Source organism: Lissotriton helveticus, chromosome 11 (genome assembly GCF_964261635.1).
Source record: "Lissotriton helveticus chromosome 11, aLisHel1.1, whole genome shotgun sequence".
NCBI lineage: Eukaryota > Metazoa > Chordata > Amphibia > Caudata > Salamandridae > Lissotriton > Lissotriton helveticus.
In genome coordinates this window covers 1171087705-1171106553 of record NC_136072.1, presented here as the reverse complement: position 1 = coordinate 1171106553, position 18849 = coordinate 1171087705, and the positions used below count along the sequence as shown (strand labels likewise).

The 18849-nt window shown below is 46.5% G+C and overlaps 1 protein-coding gene across 5 annotated transcripts in view; it reads left to right on the top strand.

Annotated features, from left to right (window-relative positions):
- The window catches only part of SFSWAP (splicing factor SWAP), a 579257-nt gene that overhangs the window by 470854 nt on the left and 89554 nt on the right, over nt 1–18849 (top strand). For all 5 annotated transcript variants that reach the window (XM_078667992.1, XM_078667991.1, XM_078667989.1 and 2 more), the window contains exon 16: nt 8902–9069. In XM_078667992.1, coding sequence (XP_078524118.1) covers nt 8902–9069 — 168 coding nt within the window. The remainder of the gene's footprint in view (nt 1–8901; nt 9070–18849) is intronic.

Here is an 18849-nt window from a genome sequence, read left to right as displayed (position 1 = left end):
AAGTGTCCAATGCTATTATGTGGATAGAGGATTACCCCTCCCCCTCCCTGTCCCTCAAAAAATAAATGTGACCTTCCCACCCCGTTCCTTTTTTTTTCTTCTTTTTTTTTTTAACTGTGATGTAGTTTAAAAAAACTGATTTTGGTCCCATGGAAGGTCTTTATTGGGGACCCCCATAAGGTCTATTGGTGAGGGTATCCCTACCCTGCCACATATGTCTAATTTTACTTTTTTTATTTTTCAGGACCGAGGACGTAGTCCCGGAGTCCTAAAATGGCATCTCAAACATTTTTGTTGATTTGAGGTAGCCAATCAGATTTTGCCTTTTGATCTGCCTGCCCGTATCTCTAGCTATCGAAAAATGTTTAACATTTATTTCTCTAAACTTACTAAACTGAGTTACATTAAAAAAAACTTTTTGTGTAAACATTTCTGCCAAATTTGGTGTTATTCCGTTCAGCAGTTTTTGCTGTAGCTGTGTCTAAAATCTCCTTTTTCAATGCAAGTCAAAGGGGAAAATCAATTTCCCAGATTTTTTTTTGTTCAAAATCGCCATCTTATAGTGGGCAGGAGGAATGGAGTAGGGAAATGGATTCTGACAATAGAGGGAGGTGGGCAGGGTCACCAAAAGACCCTGAGGGATGCAGCAGCACAGTACCACACAGGGAAAATGGGAGGGCAATGCAGCACAACTAACTATGGAAAGCAATAGGGAGGGGACAGGTCAATGTACACGAATAAAAGGGCAAAGAGTCAAGGGCAGCAATCGGACCATCCCGGACAGACAGGAAGGGCAGTTGCAGTACAACAGACCATGAATGAAGGGGACAGGGGCATGCCAACGGATCACAGAAGGTAAGAGGGAGGGGATAGGTGCCCAATAATGGAAAACTGAGGCTAGGGGGCAACAAGGCAGGGCAGGATCAGCAAACTGACCTTGCAGGGCAGGCGGCAGTGGCACTGGAAGCACAACACACCATGGAGCAATACAGTGACACTATAATGGCATACACACGGACATCGGAGGGAAGGTGGGAGGGGGTCAGGAGCAGCAAGCGGGCAGGTAGAAGAGGTAGTGGCAGCACAAAAGACCATGCATGTCAGGCGGGAGGGTTAGTGGCAGCGCAACTGCCCTGGTCGCAAGAGGGAGCGGGCAGCAGCATGTACAAAGGACCATGGGCGGCAGATGGTAGGGGAAGGGGTGGACAGGGACAAATTAAGGCAAGGATGGGTGCTTCACAACAGACCGTGCAGGGCGGGCAGGAGGAGCAGTTGCAGCACAACAGAGCATAGAGGGCAGAAGGGAGTGGCAGCACAATGGATTGTGGAAGACAGAAGGGTGGGGCATGGCCATGGATGGACCTTGCACAATAGAAGGCAGGGTCAAGGGGCAGGCAGCAGCAGCCTCCTAACCATGCAGGGCAGGCGGGAGGGGCAGTGGCAGCTCAACAGAGCACTCGGAGTAGAAATGAGGGGCACTGGCAGGTCCGTGGAACATGGTGGGAAAAAGGGAGGGAGCAAGATGCATGCACACAGGCATCGTAGAGTCTGGGGAAAGGAGTATTGGGGCAGCAAGCTACGCTTGTAGTCTTAACAGCAGGGCAGTAATAGGGGCCTCGACTCGAGCAACAGAGGGCAGGGCTCTCAACCTAACTGGTAGACTATGGCAGCACAACGGGCCTTGCAGGGCAGGAGGGAGAAGAGGGCAGGGTCATGGACTCGGGCAACAGAGGGCAGGGAGGAGGTGGGTAGGGGCAGAAAGCTAATTGTGCAGAGCAGGCGAGAAGGGCAGTGGCAGAACATTGGCCACACAGGGCTGGAATGACGGGTTGCAGCGGAATGGACTTGGACAAAGGGCAACAAGGAGGGGGATGGCAGGGGCAGCAAGCTTGAATGGGGTGAGGCACAATGGACAATGCCAGTCTAGACCCTGCGTCCAGCCCCTTCTGCTTTTCATTACGATGGACATCTTACTTTATTTTGGTGTCCTTCCTGTGACGTCTGCACGCTTCCTGCAGAAGCGCCCACCTTTGGGCGCCATCTTCAGATTTTTTTTCGCCGTTGGGTCTGGATCGTCACCGAGAGGTTCCAGAGTTTTTGGAGAAAAGAAGAGGAAAAAGACTGAAAACCATGAAAAAGAATTGGAGAATACACCTCGAAAGCAAGACCACTGAACCGGGACGACGAAGAAGGAGAACTTCGAAAACTTCGACGTCCAACGGAGAATGCGCACACCCTGAGCGCAGCAATGGACAAAATACCGTTCAAATTCTGCCGCAATTGCCACCACAAATACGCGCAGAAGGACCATCATCTGGTTTGCAACCTCTGCCTGCCGGTCAACCACGAGAGCAAGGCTTGCAATGCCTGCTCCGGTTTTTCCCCCCGAAGACGCTCGGGGTTAGAGAAAGACAGAGGAGAGCCAACTACAACATGCAAGGCCAAGGTCCACCTCCGTCGCTCAGGGACTTGGGCCTCTCCAGTGGGGAAGAGGACAACATCGCCGAGGGACCAGATGACTACACGGTCGTAGAGACTGATTCGAAAACAACAAATAGGTAAGAGAGACGTCGACCCCTAAGACCCCGACAGACTCTCGAAAAACTAAGTCCTCGAAAGGAGCACTGGCGCTGAAACATTCGACGGACGCAGCTGCATCCAGGGACATACAGCCTAGCGGATCCTTCAAAAAGGACTCCCAGTTGGCGAAATCCCAAGACAAGCCAAGGCCCTCGAAGCAGGTCCCCGAAAAGGCGTGCTCGACGCTAAAGGAAAAGGACCCGAAGGCGGCTTCGAAGAGATCTTTCGAAACCCTAGACGCCGAACTGACCGCCGAGATGGAGAGGAAGAAGAGAAGGCTTGAGGCCGAAATGGACAACATCCTGCAAAGGAAAAGGGAGATCGACGAATGGATGAAAAGGTTCACCATCCTGTCGAGGCGGACGACAATCGCCAAGATCGAGGACAAAGAGGAGTTGGACACCGAAGAGCCGCCAAAAACTCCAGAGCCCCAAGAACACCAAAAGGAAGAGGGCCTATACTATTACGAGGGAGAAGGCGAGGAAGACCAGCAAACAAGTTTGGGCTTGGCATCCTCTGTGGCGCAGGACCTGGATTGGCAGGACCTCGACGCCGAAAGCACGGAAGAGGTTGTAGAAACGTATCCTTCGCCGCCAGATAACATTGGCATCTACAATATGGTCATCAGGAATGCGGCAACAGCATATGGGGTGAAACTGGAGGAAGAAAAACCGAAAGCCTGCTTCCTCTTAGAGACACTGCTTCCCACACAAACTAGGAGTCAATTCCTCCCCATGCTCCCAAGTGTCCTGGACCAGGGAAGGGAAGCATTCAAGGAGCCTTCAAGCTGCCAGTCTGTCACACCTAGGACAGAGAAAAAGTACAAACACTCCTCTAAGGATCCACCATACATACAGGGATCCGTCACGGCTGACTCCATCATTGCAGCAACAGCCAGAAAGAGGGCTAACGTTCCCACAAACTCGTGCCCATAACCAGACAAGGAGAGCAAGAGGATAGACCTCACTCGAAGGAAAATAGAGAGGAATTCTGCAGTCCACAACAAAATAAGCAAAAAATCTTTACACAAACTAAATAAGGGATCAACGAACATGTAACACCAGTAGGAGGCAGACTAAAACACTTCTTCCAGGAAGGGAAGAAAATAACAGACAAATGAATACTGAACATCATACAGTTCGGACATTGCATACAACTGGAAAAGAAGCCTCCAAACAGGAAACCAAAAAAAAAGGCGCGCTCTGCAAAAGAACTGCCCTACTCTTAGAGGAAGCACAAGAACTTCTCCACAAGGAGGCTATAGAAACCGTACCATTCAAGGAAAGAAACAAGGGAGTGTACTCAAACTACTTCCTCGTACCAAATGTGTACAAAACATTAAGGCCCATCCTGGATCTATGGTTCCTAAACTGATACATAAAAATTCAAATTGACATCCCTACAAGAAGTCATCCCTCAGATAAGGGACGGAGACTTTATGTCCACCATAGACCTCAACGATGCCTACCTACACATTCCCATGAACAGACAACACAAACATCTACTGAGATTTGCCATCGACAAAGCGCACTACCAGTTCACAGCCCTGGCCTTCGGACTAAAATCCACACTAAGGGTCTTCACCAAGTGCCTCGCAGCAGAAGCAGCGCACCTACGGAGGGAAGGGATTAATGTATACCCCTACCTCGACGGCTGGCTAATAAAAGCAAGTTCCTACAAACAATGCCAAAGACATGCACAGCGGGTCACAGAGACGCTGACAGAACTGGGATTCTCAATACACTGGGGGAAATTCTCATTGGAACCAGAACAAGTGAAGATCTTCCTAGATGCACAGATCAGCACCATACACAGCGAGGTGTTCCCCAGCTACAAGAGAACTCTTGCCCTGCTGAAGGACACACGTCAATACCAGAAGGGGTGAGCTCTGACAGTGAGGACAGCGAGCAAGATCATGGGGATGATGGCGTCCTGCATACACCTTGTCCCCAATATACGACTACACATGAGAACATTCCAGGAATGGCTCCCAACACCAGTGGTCACAAGCTACAGGGAGTTGGGAAGATCTAGTGGTTGTAACGCATGCAGTGCAAGAGGAGATAGCGGGGTGGAACAAGGAGAACATAACAAGGGGGAAGCCTTTAACACCACCAAACCCAACAGTGACCATCACCACAGACGCATCCCAGAGGGGATGGGAAGCACACATGAACCAGCTCAAGGTGAGGGGCCTGTGGACTCCAACAGATGCGATCAAGCACATCAACTACCTTTAACTAAAGACCGTGTTCCTTGCCCTAAAGCCTTCCAGAAACAACTGTACAAGCAGAGTGTGTTGATACAAACCGACAACAATGTTCTACATCAACAAACAGGAAGGAACACAATCAGTCGCACTATCCAACCTAGCGAAGGAGATATGGAGATGGGCCATCCCACTAAAAATAACCTCCTGGCTCTACACCTACCAGGAAAGGACAACGTGGAGGCAGACAGGCTCAGCAGACAGACATCAGCATCCCACAAGTGGGAGCTCAATGCACAAGAAACGCAAAGGCTATTCAAGAAGTGGGGGACACCAAAAATAGACCTATTTGCAACACACCAGAATGCAAAATGCCAATACTTCGCATCCAGGCAACCAGGGGAACAATCCCAGGGGAATGCCTTATGGATAAGCTGGTCGAAAATATTTGCCTACACTTTTCTCCCGATACCACTGATACACAGGGTACTCCGCAAATGCAGAGCCCGCAACATGACACGGATTCTGGTGGCACCACAGTGGGGCAGGCAGTCCTGGTTCTCACAAATAGTGGAGATGGCGCAGGGACCACCTCACAAGTTTGCAAAAGCAAAAGACTTACTCTCCATGCAAAACGGGGAGGTTCTTCACCGAGAGCACCTCTGCCTAGCTGCATGGCTCCTGAAGACCTAGAGTTTGCACACCTGAAACTCCCAGAGAGCACACTGCGGGTGCTACGGGAGGCAAGGAGACCTACCACTCAGAGGTGCTATGTGGTGAAATGGAAAAGATTAACACAATGGTTCATCAGGGGAAAACTACACAAGAAGATGACCAGGGAATCAACTGTGCTAAAATATTTAACACATCTGCTAAAAGCAAACCTAAGCTCTACCTCGCTGAGAGTACACCTAGCAGCGATAGTAGCCTACACAAGAGGAGAGACGGGAAAGAGCTTCTTTACATCCCAAGTAGTAAAGAGATTCCTGGAAGGGGCTAAAAGGATCGCCCCACTAAAAAGGATGCAGCCACAGGCATGGAACCTTAATCTAGTTCTAACAGAGCTTATGAAAGCGCCTTTTGAACCCATCCATAAGGCCTCACTACAAATGCTCACAATGAAGACAGCCTTTCTAGTAGCAATCACCTCGCTACGCAGGGTAAGCGAGCTGCAAGCGCTAACACTACAAGAACCCTACATTCAAATACACAATGACAGGGTGGTAATGAGAACGGACCCACTCTTTATGCCAAAGGTGGTGTCAAGGTTTCACATGAACCAAACAATACAGATACCAAGCTTCTTTCAGAAACCATCCACAAGTGCAGAGGGGGTACTGCACACTCTGGACGCTAGAAGGGCAGTAATGCATTACATGGAAAGGACCAGGGAGCACAGGAAAACAAAGCAGTTCTTTGTGTCCTTCGCAAGCGGTTTCCTGTGTAGACCAGTAACAAAGGGCACCATCGCACGATGGATCGCACAAACTATACTATTCTGCCACAAGAAGGCAGGGCAAGAACTACTAGGAGGAGCACAAGCGCACTCTACCAGGAAAAAAGGAGCAACAATAGCCTTCCTGGCTAACACACCCATTCAAGACATATGCCTGGCAGCAACATGGGCTTCAGTGCACACGTTCACTAAGCACTACTGCGTGGATTAACAAATGAACAAGGAAGCACAAGTAGGACAAAAAGTGCTTCAACATATATTCAACAACCAACGCTCATCTTTCACCCAGCCGCCACAAAGATAACAAACCCCTACAAAGTCTTTGCACAGCATAGTGAATCCAGAAAGATTCACGCTGCAAAACGAATAGTTTCTTACCAGTCTGTGTAGTTTTGCAACTTGAAGATCTTTCTGGATTCACTAGGGAACCCACCCACATGAGGCAGGAGGTGGAGGTAATACAAGGACAATATACAAGCAGACACTTTCAAAGAGACAAAGTAGAAATTCCTTTACGTTAAGGAAGAACTTGAAAAGATTGGAAAAGTATGAACAGACATGAGACAAAAAAAAATCCGAAGACGGCGCCCAAAGGTGGGAGCTTTCACAGAAAGGACACCAAAAGGTGGGACGTCAACGCCCACCTGGGCTACGAAAGACCGCAAAATAATGCACAGCATAGTGAATCCAGAAAGGTCTTCAAGCTGCAAAACTACACCGACCGGTAAACTATTTGTTACTTTCCAGTACGATTTATTGTTACTTGCAATAACTATAACCTGTGAATTTCAGTGGTTTTATTAGTTTCAAATGGCATGATATGTGACATTTTCACCTAACTATAACATAATTTTCACATTCGGCTCTTTCAGTGAATTTGTGAGTTTTTTGTTGGTTTTTTTAAAGTAAAGTTAGATATTACAATTTCTAACTATAACGTCACTTTAACCTGCACGTTATAGTTAGAAAATTGAATTAAAAAAAAAACCTTAGCAATCCACTGAAGAAACCAAAGGTTACAGAGACGTAGTTAGGTTCACATTTCACTTTTACTAAACCAGTCAAATTCAGCAGTTTTAGCTACCTGAGCTAACTATAACTTATCGAAATTTGTAGCGCGTGACTGTTACCCAGAGGTGTCCTGGCACCTAGAGGCCTGAAGACAGAGAGATCATGAACGAAACTTAGGCAGAGAAGAACCATGTTTTTAAAGCCTGCTGAAAGCTAATTAATTAGTCATGCATCTGAGATCTAACGAAGGCCATTCCAGGTCTTAGCTACGCGGGCCACAAAACTTTTGCCACCCCAGCTGGATTTTTGTACCCTGGGTACCGATACCAACTTTGCCTCTGCTGATCGTAGTGATCTTTTTGGTATATACCAATGAAATTGTTGCTTAAGATACTCTGGACCAGTTCCTTGAAGTTCAATTGTGCGTTAGAAAAAATGCCGTCCAACGTATTTCCCGCCTGGTGCTTGGCGCCAATCACCCGTTGATTAAGATCAGCATTGCTCATCAAGGCCAGCAAGTTAGCGGTATCTGGATCTGAAGGTAGCTCCAAGTGGAAGTTAAAATCTTCCAGCATAGTGTGTGAGTTGGCGCTTAGCCCATTTTCCAACATGCTACCAGCCTGTATTAAGAACTTGTTTCTAGGGCCTGGCCACCTGTATATGAGGGTGCTTTTGATGGTGAAGTGATGTGAAAGATAAAAGCAGAAATCTAGAGCTTCACACTCAGTATAGGCAAGAGAATTAAAGGATGCCCTTATTTAGTTATGGTAAATAACCACTAGGCCACCTCCTTTTCTGTTAGGCCTTTTTAATGTAAAGCAAAGATAGTTGGGAGGTGTGGTTTTAACCAGGTCTGGACCTGAAGCATCGTCCGTCCAGGATTCGGTAATGAAAGCAATACTTGTATCCTAATCCTCAATTAAGGACACACACTCAGGACTGTGTTTGACTAAGGATCGAGCGTTAATGGCGACACATTTCCAAACTTGGTTATGCACACTGCTTGTTGTGCTCCTGTTGATTTTAATTAAGGATTTGACTGGTTGTGGTACTCGTTCATGTAGATCCGTTCCACAATCAGGACATATCAGCTGGGCATGAGGAGAACAGTTACCGGGTGGAAACATAAACAACCGGTACATTTATTGATATTGAGACTGTGAAGCGATTCACTAGAATATTCAATATAACATGGTTTCCCTGTGCCAAATTGGGCAGGGGGACTGGCGCTGAGCAAGGCCAGAGAACAGATGGGCTTGCCTTAGGCTCCCACAATGCACTGCTTATGACCTAACCTACTGCATCGCTCATGACATGTCAGTGACATTACTAATGACCGGATGTTTGGGTTGTTTGGCAAAAGCTTTATTAAATAGGACATGTTTACTTTGACCTAATCAAGTTCTGTAATGTTTCAAACTATATTCTTTATATCTCGGCCTATCTGAAATGTGGTTGTCGTTCAGTAGGAACTTGTAGTGCTACAGCTCTGATTCTAGTGTTCGGAGAGTCTATAGTTACTAGACAAGTACACAAAGTACTGTTTCCTTGTCTTACACCTTGTCGCATCCTTTCTCTAATTGCCACAACGTTTACCTCAAAGGGCATTTCCTCCACGTCTTATAATCTTGTTTATTTTTTGTAGAAGTCCACAAGAAAAAAAGAAGAAAAAGCACTCTCGATCACACGAGTCGAGAACGAAGTCCCCCATGTCCTATGCATCTCCGAGCAGACCATCAGCGTACAGAAACTCTGCACACTCAGCTAGTGTCTCTCCTGTGGAGAGCAGGGGCTCCAGCCAAGAACGCTACAGGTAAAAGGCCCTCAACCTACAGCATAGCCACAATCTAGTGTGTCTTGGTGGATGCTATATGAGGTGGGAGGTACTATGAGGTGTTGTCCTTTACCTAACCCGTTTACCGCGGCGAACATTCCGCTGCAATGCGGGCGTTCTACAGAGTGGGCGGGGCTGCGTCGGCCAACGGCCGTGCGCAGCACCCGGAAGGTAGTGAACAGGTTAAATCAAACTGCAACACTTCAGGTAGATGATTTGAAGAAAGTTTATTGGACAGTCCATAACAGAGACCTCACCCGCTGAGTGGCTTAAACCTACTGCCACTCTTCAATCCCTATCATTCTCCCTGGCAGCACCTACATTCTTGATGCCTGTATCATTCCCAAAGCAACAGGGATACCTTACAGATACATGCATGAGAACACCACATCACCTCCACCTTAATAACACCACAAGGGAAGAGAATATGCATGAGGTGTAAAAGAAATCACAAATATTGGAAATGCATTGGAGAACACAGAGTAACAGGAATTAATTAGTGAACACAATCTTGTAAAAGAAGAGTAATCTTCTTTGCACAAGGAGACTATCCCCCTTCCTCTTGCATTACAGGTACATCCGCACAACCTGTTCCCTGTTGTTGATATTTGGCGATTCTATTAAGATTCCATAGCCTATGGTCACCAGTATTCACCACATTGCTAAACGGCTTAATAATCTTCATCTGTTATCCAAACTTTAACTTACCCCTTTTTTTGGTAACTTGACTCTGACCGAGTCATCAACAGGGGGTATGGAATTTAATAAAATATCTACTTGTCAATGGGGCAGGTTGCTTCATAAATCTACTTGTTCTGTAACAAAATCCACTTGTCCCTTTTGTGCCATGTAATGCTGCGACAAATTATGGCAGTCCCATCATATAAGCGCTCTAAAATAGCCTCTCTGATTATGCCAGGGCTCCTTCCATAGTAGGGTTTGAATACTAGCAATTCCCTTATTCTGCCACGATTCTGCAAATCTACATACTGGGGCTGAAGGTAATGGGAAGCAACAGTTAGCTTCACTGTGAGTGACAGCATTCTGTTCTTTCACAAGGAACTACTGTGCCAATGTTTGCTTTTTGAGACAAAAAAAATCTTAGCTTTTGCCAATGTTTGTTATAATGGTGAGGGCCCGGCAGCTCCCACACCAATAAGGTTTTACAAAAACCATGCCAAAAAAACTCACGCATTGACATAACCAGAAGGCTGACCAACAATTTCAGACCTACTGGTTTTTATCAATTCTTGTTTATTTTTGGGAAATACCATCATTCATCAACATATTTTTACTAAATGATGCTGCAAAGAAATGGTACCTAAACTTTTACAGGAGTTTAACGAAATGTTGTTGCATTTTTTAGTGAACATTTTATTTTGAAAGCTTGTATCCTCAATCTTGCTTTCAAGCTTCTGTAAATATGTGCATATAATCAGAGAGCATTCTGGGAACATTGTACATAGCCCCATATTGCTAAACCACTGTACTTACAATATTTATATAGAGCAAAGTTAACGGGTACACTCTTTGCTGGAATATGGTGGACCCCAATATGGGAAATAAACAACTGATTACTAAGTGCAGACCGGCCCTTGATACTTGCCTGAATGAGTTAGCATCTTCCGAAAGCATCCTATCCTCTTTTCAAGTAATAGCAGGTGCGGTGAAGGATGCGTTACTTAAACAAGGTGGAAAAAAGCCTGGCCCCCAGCGGTGGTTTGACTCGAAGTGCTCCCGAGCATACTCCTCTCTGAAACATGAGCTGCATAATATCCCTCGCTCGCTCAAGCCTAAGAAAGGATGGCCTTCAAATCCTGGATCTGTTAAGATTATCTGGGGAAATCATGAAGCCAAGTGTCCAGCAACATCAGATGGTCCTTACTACTTTTAGCCTGCAGCCATATTTAAATATTTGTACCTGGTGGTTTCAATAGGCTGCTGTTAATCAGATTCAGATTGCGGACCATCCATAGATTTCTCATTCCCAAAAATGAATGATTGGGCAAGGGAATTACAATTTTGTCCTTGTAATAACCAATCGGCTCAATCTTCATCTCACCTAGTTTTATTCTGTACATTTTATATTGAGTTAAGAAAGGCCTGGATAGTTCCACTTTGCGTGGAGGATATCCATGTTTTTAACCCCTTCGATGCTCATGACGGAACGGTTCCGTCATGAGCATCGGTCGAGCTTTGCTCATGACGGAACCGTTCCGTCATGACCACGCCCGTTTTCATTAGGGCTCAGCACCGGGGGGAAACGCGGCTGCACGGAAGGGGTTAAAGAAAGTCCTTCGCAAAGGAAGAGTATTGTGATTTAGGGGGGTGACATTTCTCAGATGTACTGTCATTTTAATGTTTACTATTCTTCTTAAAAACATGGATTACATATCAAGCTCAATTTTTTTTTAATGGATACTGTATTTTAATTCTGGTGTACATTTTTTGTGTAATCTTTGTATTATCTGTGCTTTTATGATTGTAAAAATTTTGCAATCGAAATAAAGCTTTTCTTGACTTGACTTAGAGCACTCACCCTGCTAATAATGAACCATGAATACAAGTTTAAACAGCGTTAACACATGGACACAAATATTACCTTAACTGCACATGCGCAATGTGGTACAGTCCACCCCATCATTCGCTTCCTTCCTTCCCTTTGTAGCAACCCACAACAGAATTACCTCAGTGTTGACCACTCTCCCTTTGAACAACATGGAGAGGAGCCACTCCGTAGAAGAATGTGCGGTAAATCTGAACTCGCGCAGGTTTTTTTTTTTACAGCCTTCTCCCAGTTTTTACCAGACACTACAGCCAGTTGCATTGCATCCTTAAGCACCTTTACAAACCTTTCCACCACACCATTGCTTCCAGGATGATACAATGCCGCCTTATGCTTGATCCCTTTCTCTTTTAAAAAGTACTCCACAATCCAAGAAGTAAATTGGACCCCATTATCTGATAAAATAGATGCTGGAAAAACTTATTGTTCAAAAAGTTCTTAAAGAAAGCAAATAACTGCTCCAGATTAAACTGAGTTGACTATCTTTATATCTGGCCATCTTGAGAACATATCAAGAAAAACCAAAACGTAGCTGTCCTGTGACTTCAACCTGACCGAACCTACCTAAAATATCCACTGCAATGTCAACCCACGGAGCACTAGCTTGCTCTCTGATTCACCATCGGCTGGGTCCTACACTTCACAATTCTATCACTGCATAAACAGTGAGAGCAATCACAAACAACTCTCTCTATTTGCACATCCATACCCGGCCCCCAGTATGCCTCTTTTACCCTTTCTTTGGTTTTAGCAATACCCATATGACTAGAATGTGCGTAGCCACTATTCTATTTCTCAAACAACCAGGTAACACCAACTTGCTGCCCAAAATGAGTTATCCCTGCCAAATCATCTTTGACATGCCAAAATCCGCTGAGATCCTCCTCACAATCACGTTTCGTCCGCCCTCCTCCTTTTACCCTAGCCATTACCTGTTTGATCGTTATCTAGACTTTCTCTCCATACAACTTCTGAAACCAAATCTTCACTAATCACACAAACATTGAACTCCTCCTCAAAATTCTCCCAGCAAAGAGATCACAGTCCTCAGGTGAACCACATAGTCTGGATAGACAAAAGCCAAAATGTTCTTGGAACCGGGTAAGAAAGAAACCTAAAACTCAAATATTTGCAAGGCCACTACCCACTTTCTTATCCGATGAGATACAAAATCTACTCCTTTCTTTGCAAAAACTTCTCTCAATGGCTTGGGGTCCAATAATACCTCAAAGCACTTACCCCACAAAAATGTTTTAAGTTTGCGTACTGCCCAATAAACGCCAAGCGCTTCTTTCTCAACCGATGAGTAATTGCATTCCGCTCCCCTCAAAGGTGTGGATATAAACAAGATGCTTTTCTCTATCCCTTCCACTTTTTGTAACAATAGATCACCTAACCCCATTTGAACTTGCATCAGTCACATATACGAGACCTTGGAAGGATCACAACTTGCCAAATTAGGGGCCTCATACAAATGTCTCTTAATTATTGTAAACTCTTCTTTGCATGCTTGTCCCCACTCAAACTCACAGCCTTTTGACCCACACATGCATTCAGTGTTCAGTGCAAAGTTTGGTGCACATTTATTGAAGAACATCGCCATTCCCAGAAACTTTACTAACTCATCCTTATTTTTAGGAGGATTCAGATTGGAAATTGCATCAATCAACAAAGGCTTGGTCTTGATTCCCGATGCCGAGACCAAGTGCCCTAAATTTTCAATTTATCCAACATCAGATTTACGCTTATCCATCCTCAGAGTGCGACCAGAGTCTAGCCGCTTTCCCAACACTGCGGCCGATCTCTCATCCTGTTTGTTGAGATCGACCCCATAAACCAAGACCTCATCTTGATAAACCTTGATGCCTTCAATTCCCTTTAGGATACCTTCCGGCGGGTACCTTGGAAATGCAGACCAGCAAGATGCTTCTTTAGTGCCTGTTTGAACAGGGGAGTCACTACTTGACCCCAAGGGAGATTCTTTCGTTTTCTAGTCGAAATAGAGTGTTGAAGTTCCAGGATATATGGTGCAGATTTTTTTACAGGGTAATATAAAGTCCTAGGGACTGGGTTCCTATACTTATACTAAGTTTAGGGGTTGGACTAACTCTAAGGTCCCACCTATGGGAGGACCTGGGGAGGGGGTGGTTACATCCCTTCCCCTTTGTCCAGGTTCGCGCCAGATCTGGGGCTGAGTGCCCCAGAAGCCGGTTTGAACTGGGGTATGCACAGGGAGACCAGGTGTGCCCCCAGCACTGTCTGAACAGCATTCACTGAATGCACCCACCCTGCCCCAATACACTAAAGCCTGTCTGCGGAGGTAGTTACACCTCCCTGTGACAGGAAACCTATTGTCCAGGCCTTCCCTGCCGGAGTTTCGTCCAGCAGCAGGAAGTCAGACTTGTGTCTGTGGCAGCAGCATCCATTTTGGGATGCTGGGACTCTGTTAAACTATTAACGGTCAGTAAAGTGTGTACATGTCTTCTCCCTCTAGAAGGGTGGAACTCTACCCCTGCCGCCAGGACTGGGGGGGGGGGAGGAGGGGGAAAGGGGGGATTCCAAAGTGTTTGACACCAAACAAGACATGTTTTGATGCAGCCATTCCAAAGTTAGCATTTACCGCGAGGTTATTATGCACTTAAGAGTATATGGTATGGCTGTATCACAGAACAGCTACAGAGAAGTGGTTCCAAAAGCTGCAGAGGGGCTCAGCTCATGCTTGGGCACCCTCTCACACAAAACCAAGCACTCTGCCTTCAGGATTGTCAAGTCCTGCCATATGAGTGACTTATAGGTTTATGTGTCGGGTTTATGTGTCTGTATTAAAAGGTAGATATAGGTGGCCAATATCTTAGTAAGGGTTGCAAGTACCACCTTACCCAGGCTGCAGTAGCAGACCTGTGGTGCCATTTTGGAAGGCTTCCCAGGGGTGGCATAATACATGCTTCAGCCCCTGGTAGGCCTCTGGGGTACCTAGGCCCTTGGTACCTAAGGTAGCATATACTAGGGGCTCACAATGGTAACCCAGTAACCAATCTGGAGTGTAACTCAAGTACATCCAATCAATTTAGAGAGGAAGCAGCTAGGCTGGGGTCCTGGTTAGCAGGGCCCCAGTCAGACTAGTGGGGGTAACCATAGTAAGCAGATCCTACTCTCCTACTGTTGGCGTCGTAGTCGCTGGGATGATGTTGCGGCAGCTACTTAGCCCCCGCATGCTGACGTCAGTTCTTTCTTTTTCCGCACCAGCCAGCACAGATCCAGAGAGAGCGGTACCTTCAGTCACTTTTGACTGACTTTTTTGATTGACTTTTGTCAACTCTGTTTTGAGTCATAGACTCCTGGTGCGCGTAGGGATGCCCAGTTTCAAGGTTTGCGGCTCCTGCCGACGGTTGATGTCGGTGACGGATCCGTCCCACGTGGGCCAGTTTTGCCTGGAGCACAACCATGACTCCAAGTCGTGTTCTGACTGCTGAACCATGAATCCGAAGTCTTTGCGGGTGCTGTCCCGGAAGCTTCTTGAGGCCCTGGCAGTCTGCACTGTTCGAGACCGCACGTGGCCTGGGATGTCGAGGGCCACGCAGGAGGTCGAGGTCCACGCAGGAGTTCGAGGGAGCATTTTCACTCTTTGACTTCTCCCCATCCGTCTGAAGGGTCGACTCCGAGTTTCCCTCCTTTCCAGGATGCGAAGCGACACCCCACCCACCAACCCCCAACCCAGCTTCGGAGTTTCTATGAAGCGATGCATGCTATATTTGAACAGCCCGACTCCGCCGACATGCCTTTGGGCCCTGCGGACTCGGCTGGGCCCTGGTGCTGCAGGGTCCCTTGTGGATCCAGACCTGGATCAAGATCGATGCTGGTCCACCTCCATAACACCTCCACCGGCACCACGAGCACAGCCGATGTCAGTTGTGTACCCAGCGGCGTCGACTCCGGCCTCCGCCGTGACGTAGACTGATGCCGGATCCGGCACCGACTGGCACTTTTGTGCCCCTGTTCTACTCTGGTTCCTTCAGGCCAGATTGGCAACCAGCGGAGGGTGAGGAGGACTAGGAGGGGTCTGTAGATCCTTTGACTGACCAGTTGGATTACGACCCGGGCTGGAGAGAGGAGCTTGTGGAAACCAGTGGTGTGAATACCTCCCCAGACCTTGGCATGTTGTCTCCTCCTGACAGAGGTGCTTCCACCGCCAGCGAGCTCTTCGGAGCCCCTGCTACCGTTTAATGAAGCCCTAACTGATATCCTTTTGGGCACCTGGTCCAGGCTCAACGCAGAGGCTCCTGTGGATAGGATGATTGCCTGACGCCACTGCCTGACCCCCGGCGACCTCACTTACCTCCCCCAACACCCCACTCCTGACAGCTTGGTGTTCCAAGCCTCAACGTCCAAAGGTGCATTCTCTTATGCACCACCTGATAGGGAATCCAAAAAGCTGGATCACCTTGGGACAATGTTTTCTTCCTCCAGCATGGGACTACCTCTCGGCCATTTCAGGCTTCCTGATCAGCCTTCTCTTTTCAAGTCCCCTGTTGTAAATCGCTTCCTTAAGGGTGTTACTCATCTTTTACCTCCTGTTTCGTTTGTAATGCCCCAGTGGGACTTGAACCTTGTTCTAACTTATCTCATGTGCGCTCCCTTTGAGCTGCTACATAACTGTCCTCTTAGGCTTCTGACCTTAAAGACTACTTTTCTTGTTGCCATCACCTCTGCGCGCATGGTGAGTGAGCTCCAAGCTCTTTCTTCAAAACCTCCTATGGCTGTTCATCCGGACAAGGTTGTCCTTCGAACTCGTACATCCTTTCTTCCCAAAGTGGTTACTTCTTTCCACATTGGTCAGACCATCACTTTGCCCACCTTCTTTCCGCCTCCGCATCCTTCTAAGGAGGAAGAGAGGCTCCACCGTCTGGATCCAAAACATGCGCATTTTGTTTACTTGGATCGCACGAAACAATTCTGGGTGGATGACCAACTCTTTGTTGGCAACGTGGGCGATAAAAAAAGGTCGGGCCGTACACAAACGGACCATTTCTAGATGGGTAATTTTGTGTATTAAAGCATGCTATTCTTTGGCAAAGAAGGAGCCTCCGGTGGGGCTGCGTGCCCATTCCACCAGGGCGACGTCAGCTACCACTGCTTTGGGACGGGGAGTCCCCCATCAACGACCTCTGTCAGTCAGCGACGTGGGCATCTCAGCACACGTTCACAAAGCACTACTGCCTGGACAGCCAAGTCTGGAGAGACAGCTTTTTTGGCCGTTCTGTTCTCCAGGACCTTCTGGTGTGAACTTGGTTTGCAGACCCACCTCCGGGATTGATATTCCTGGGGTATCTATTCACAAGGTAAGGAATCTATAACTAATCGATGTCTCCTACAGATAAATTGTTACTGAAGGTAAGTAACTTGTTCTTCACATGAGTTTAGCCCGCATCTGGAGACAATAGTCCAGTGGAATACCGCTCCCTCCTGAAGACACCAACATAAGCTCAGCAACTGTCTGCTAAGTCTTGCAACTGTTGCAGAGAATACAGGAACATTGTTGCTTTCTCTGGGGCCCTGCTCAATGAATACATAGTGATTGTCACAAAGCCCCCTCTTCTGAGCTTTTTTGAATGCCAAAACCATAGCGTCCCTCTGTATCTCCAGACAACTGCTGGCAGTAAGGCGCCTCCCCCCCACTTCCCCTTCCAAATTACCTTTTGCACTGTACCACTTTTTAATGGCAACCAACCAATGCCGACGACTCCTGCAGATCATGATAAGATGCATATTTTGATGTCCTGAAAGCTTGCTATTTGCCCATATACTGATGGGTTCTGCCTTGCAAAGCCTCTGTCGCCAGTGAAATTCTGTCTAGAGCTGTAGGAAGCTAAATAGCCCTTTCGAAACTGCTCCATACCAACCTCTGTGGTATGGAGCAGACCTGGCCAGACATAGGCTGTTCTAGGAAAGCGTCTCAGTAATCAAAGCTGCACGTAAATTACTCCCAGGCCAGCTTGGACAATGCCAGCAGAATCAGTTGATCTAAAGTTTGGGCTGAGCACTCTATTATTGGTTATGCCTTCTAGCACCACCCAGGAAGTGATCTAATAGCAGGAGGGGCAACATTTGGCCAATGCCTAGCTTTTTGTTGCACCCAGAGAAAAAGGGTCTATCCAAGGCGAGTGCAGGCATGAGACTGCAGCACTAAGATTCTGCACACATCAGCTGTGTCCCTGCGTAAGACATGTGGAGCTGTGGCCTAATAGCCATTGTGCAGCTCCCATTGTGTTTTGAACATACAGATGATGTAATGCTGCCTGGTGGCAACCGTATGTGTGTGTGTGTATGCATTTGTTTGTGTGTGTATGCATTTGTTTGTGTGGGTGTGACTGGTTGCCAAGGGCATACAATTGCCTAATCCTGATTGTGTTTACCAGCCTGTTTATTTTTGGCTTTGATCAGTCCACAAATTGAAGTGTTTTAAGCGTCATCAAATGGACAGCCCAACAAAACAAGCGGGTGGACATGCGGACTGATTGCCTTATTCTTTGTAGTGTCTGCAGATGGCTTGGTTATCAGTTTCAGGGGGATATGCCCAAGATGCCTCAAATGCCACTTGGCTTTAACACATTTTTGAGGGATTGTGGACCATTCTGACTGTTTGTATTCAAAGGTACATCAGGAGCTCGGGTTCAGCATAGCCGCAGTAGGGCTTGGTAAGCGCTTGTCTAATGTGAGGGTCCTATCTGAACCAAGCATTTGCAGTGCAATAGGTCTTGCATTAGGAAAGTTTGAGCTATTGGTATTGTAAATGACAATTTTTTTATTAATGTGTTGGTTTCGAAAATAGCAAAATTAATAGCTTTGTCATTGACAATGCCAATTGTTTTAACTTTCGCAAATGTGACACCAATAGCATTTGTACTGCAATATGTGTTGTATTTACGTGACTTAGATGTATTGATATTACAAATAACAATGGCTTTTAATTTTTTTTAAATAATTAATACTTAAATGAGTTATTGTAATTTATAATGGCAATAGCTTTAACTTTTGTAAATTACTTTTGTGTAGATTATGTTCAGTGTATTTTATTGTGACGAAAATCCAAGAACAAAAGTGAAATATTACCATCTTTTTGTGACATTTGTAATAAAGCTTGAAACCTATTTGGACCAGTTGTTGTTGAATGGTTGCACAGATTGATGCTGTGG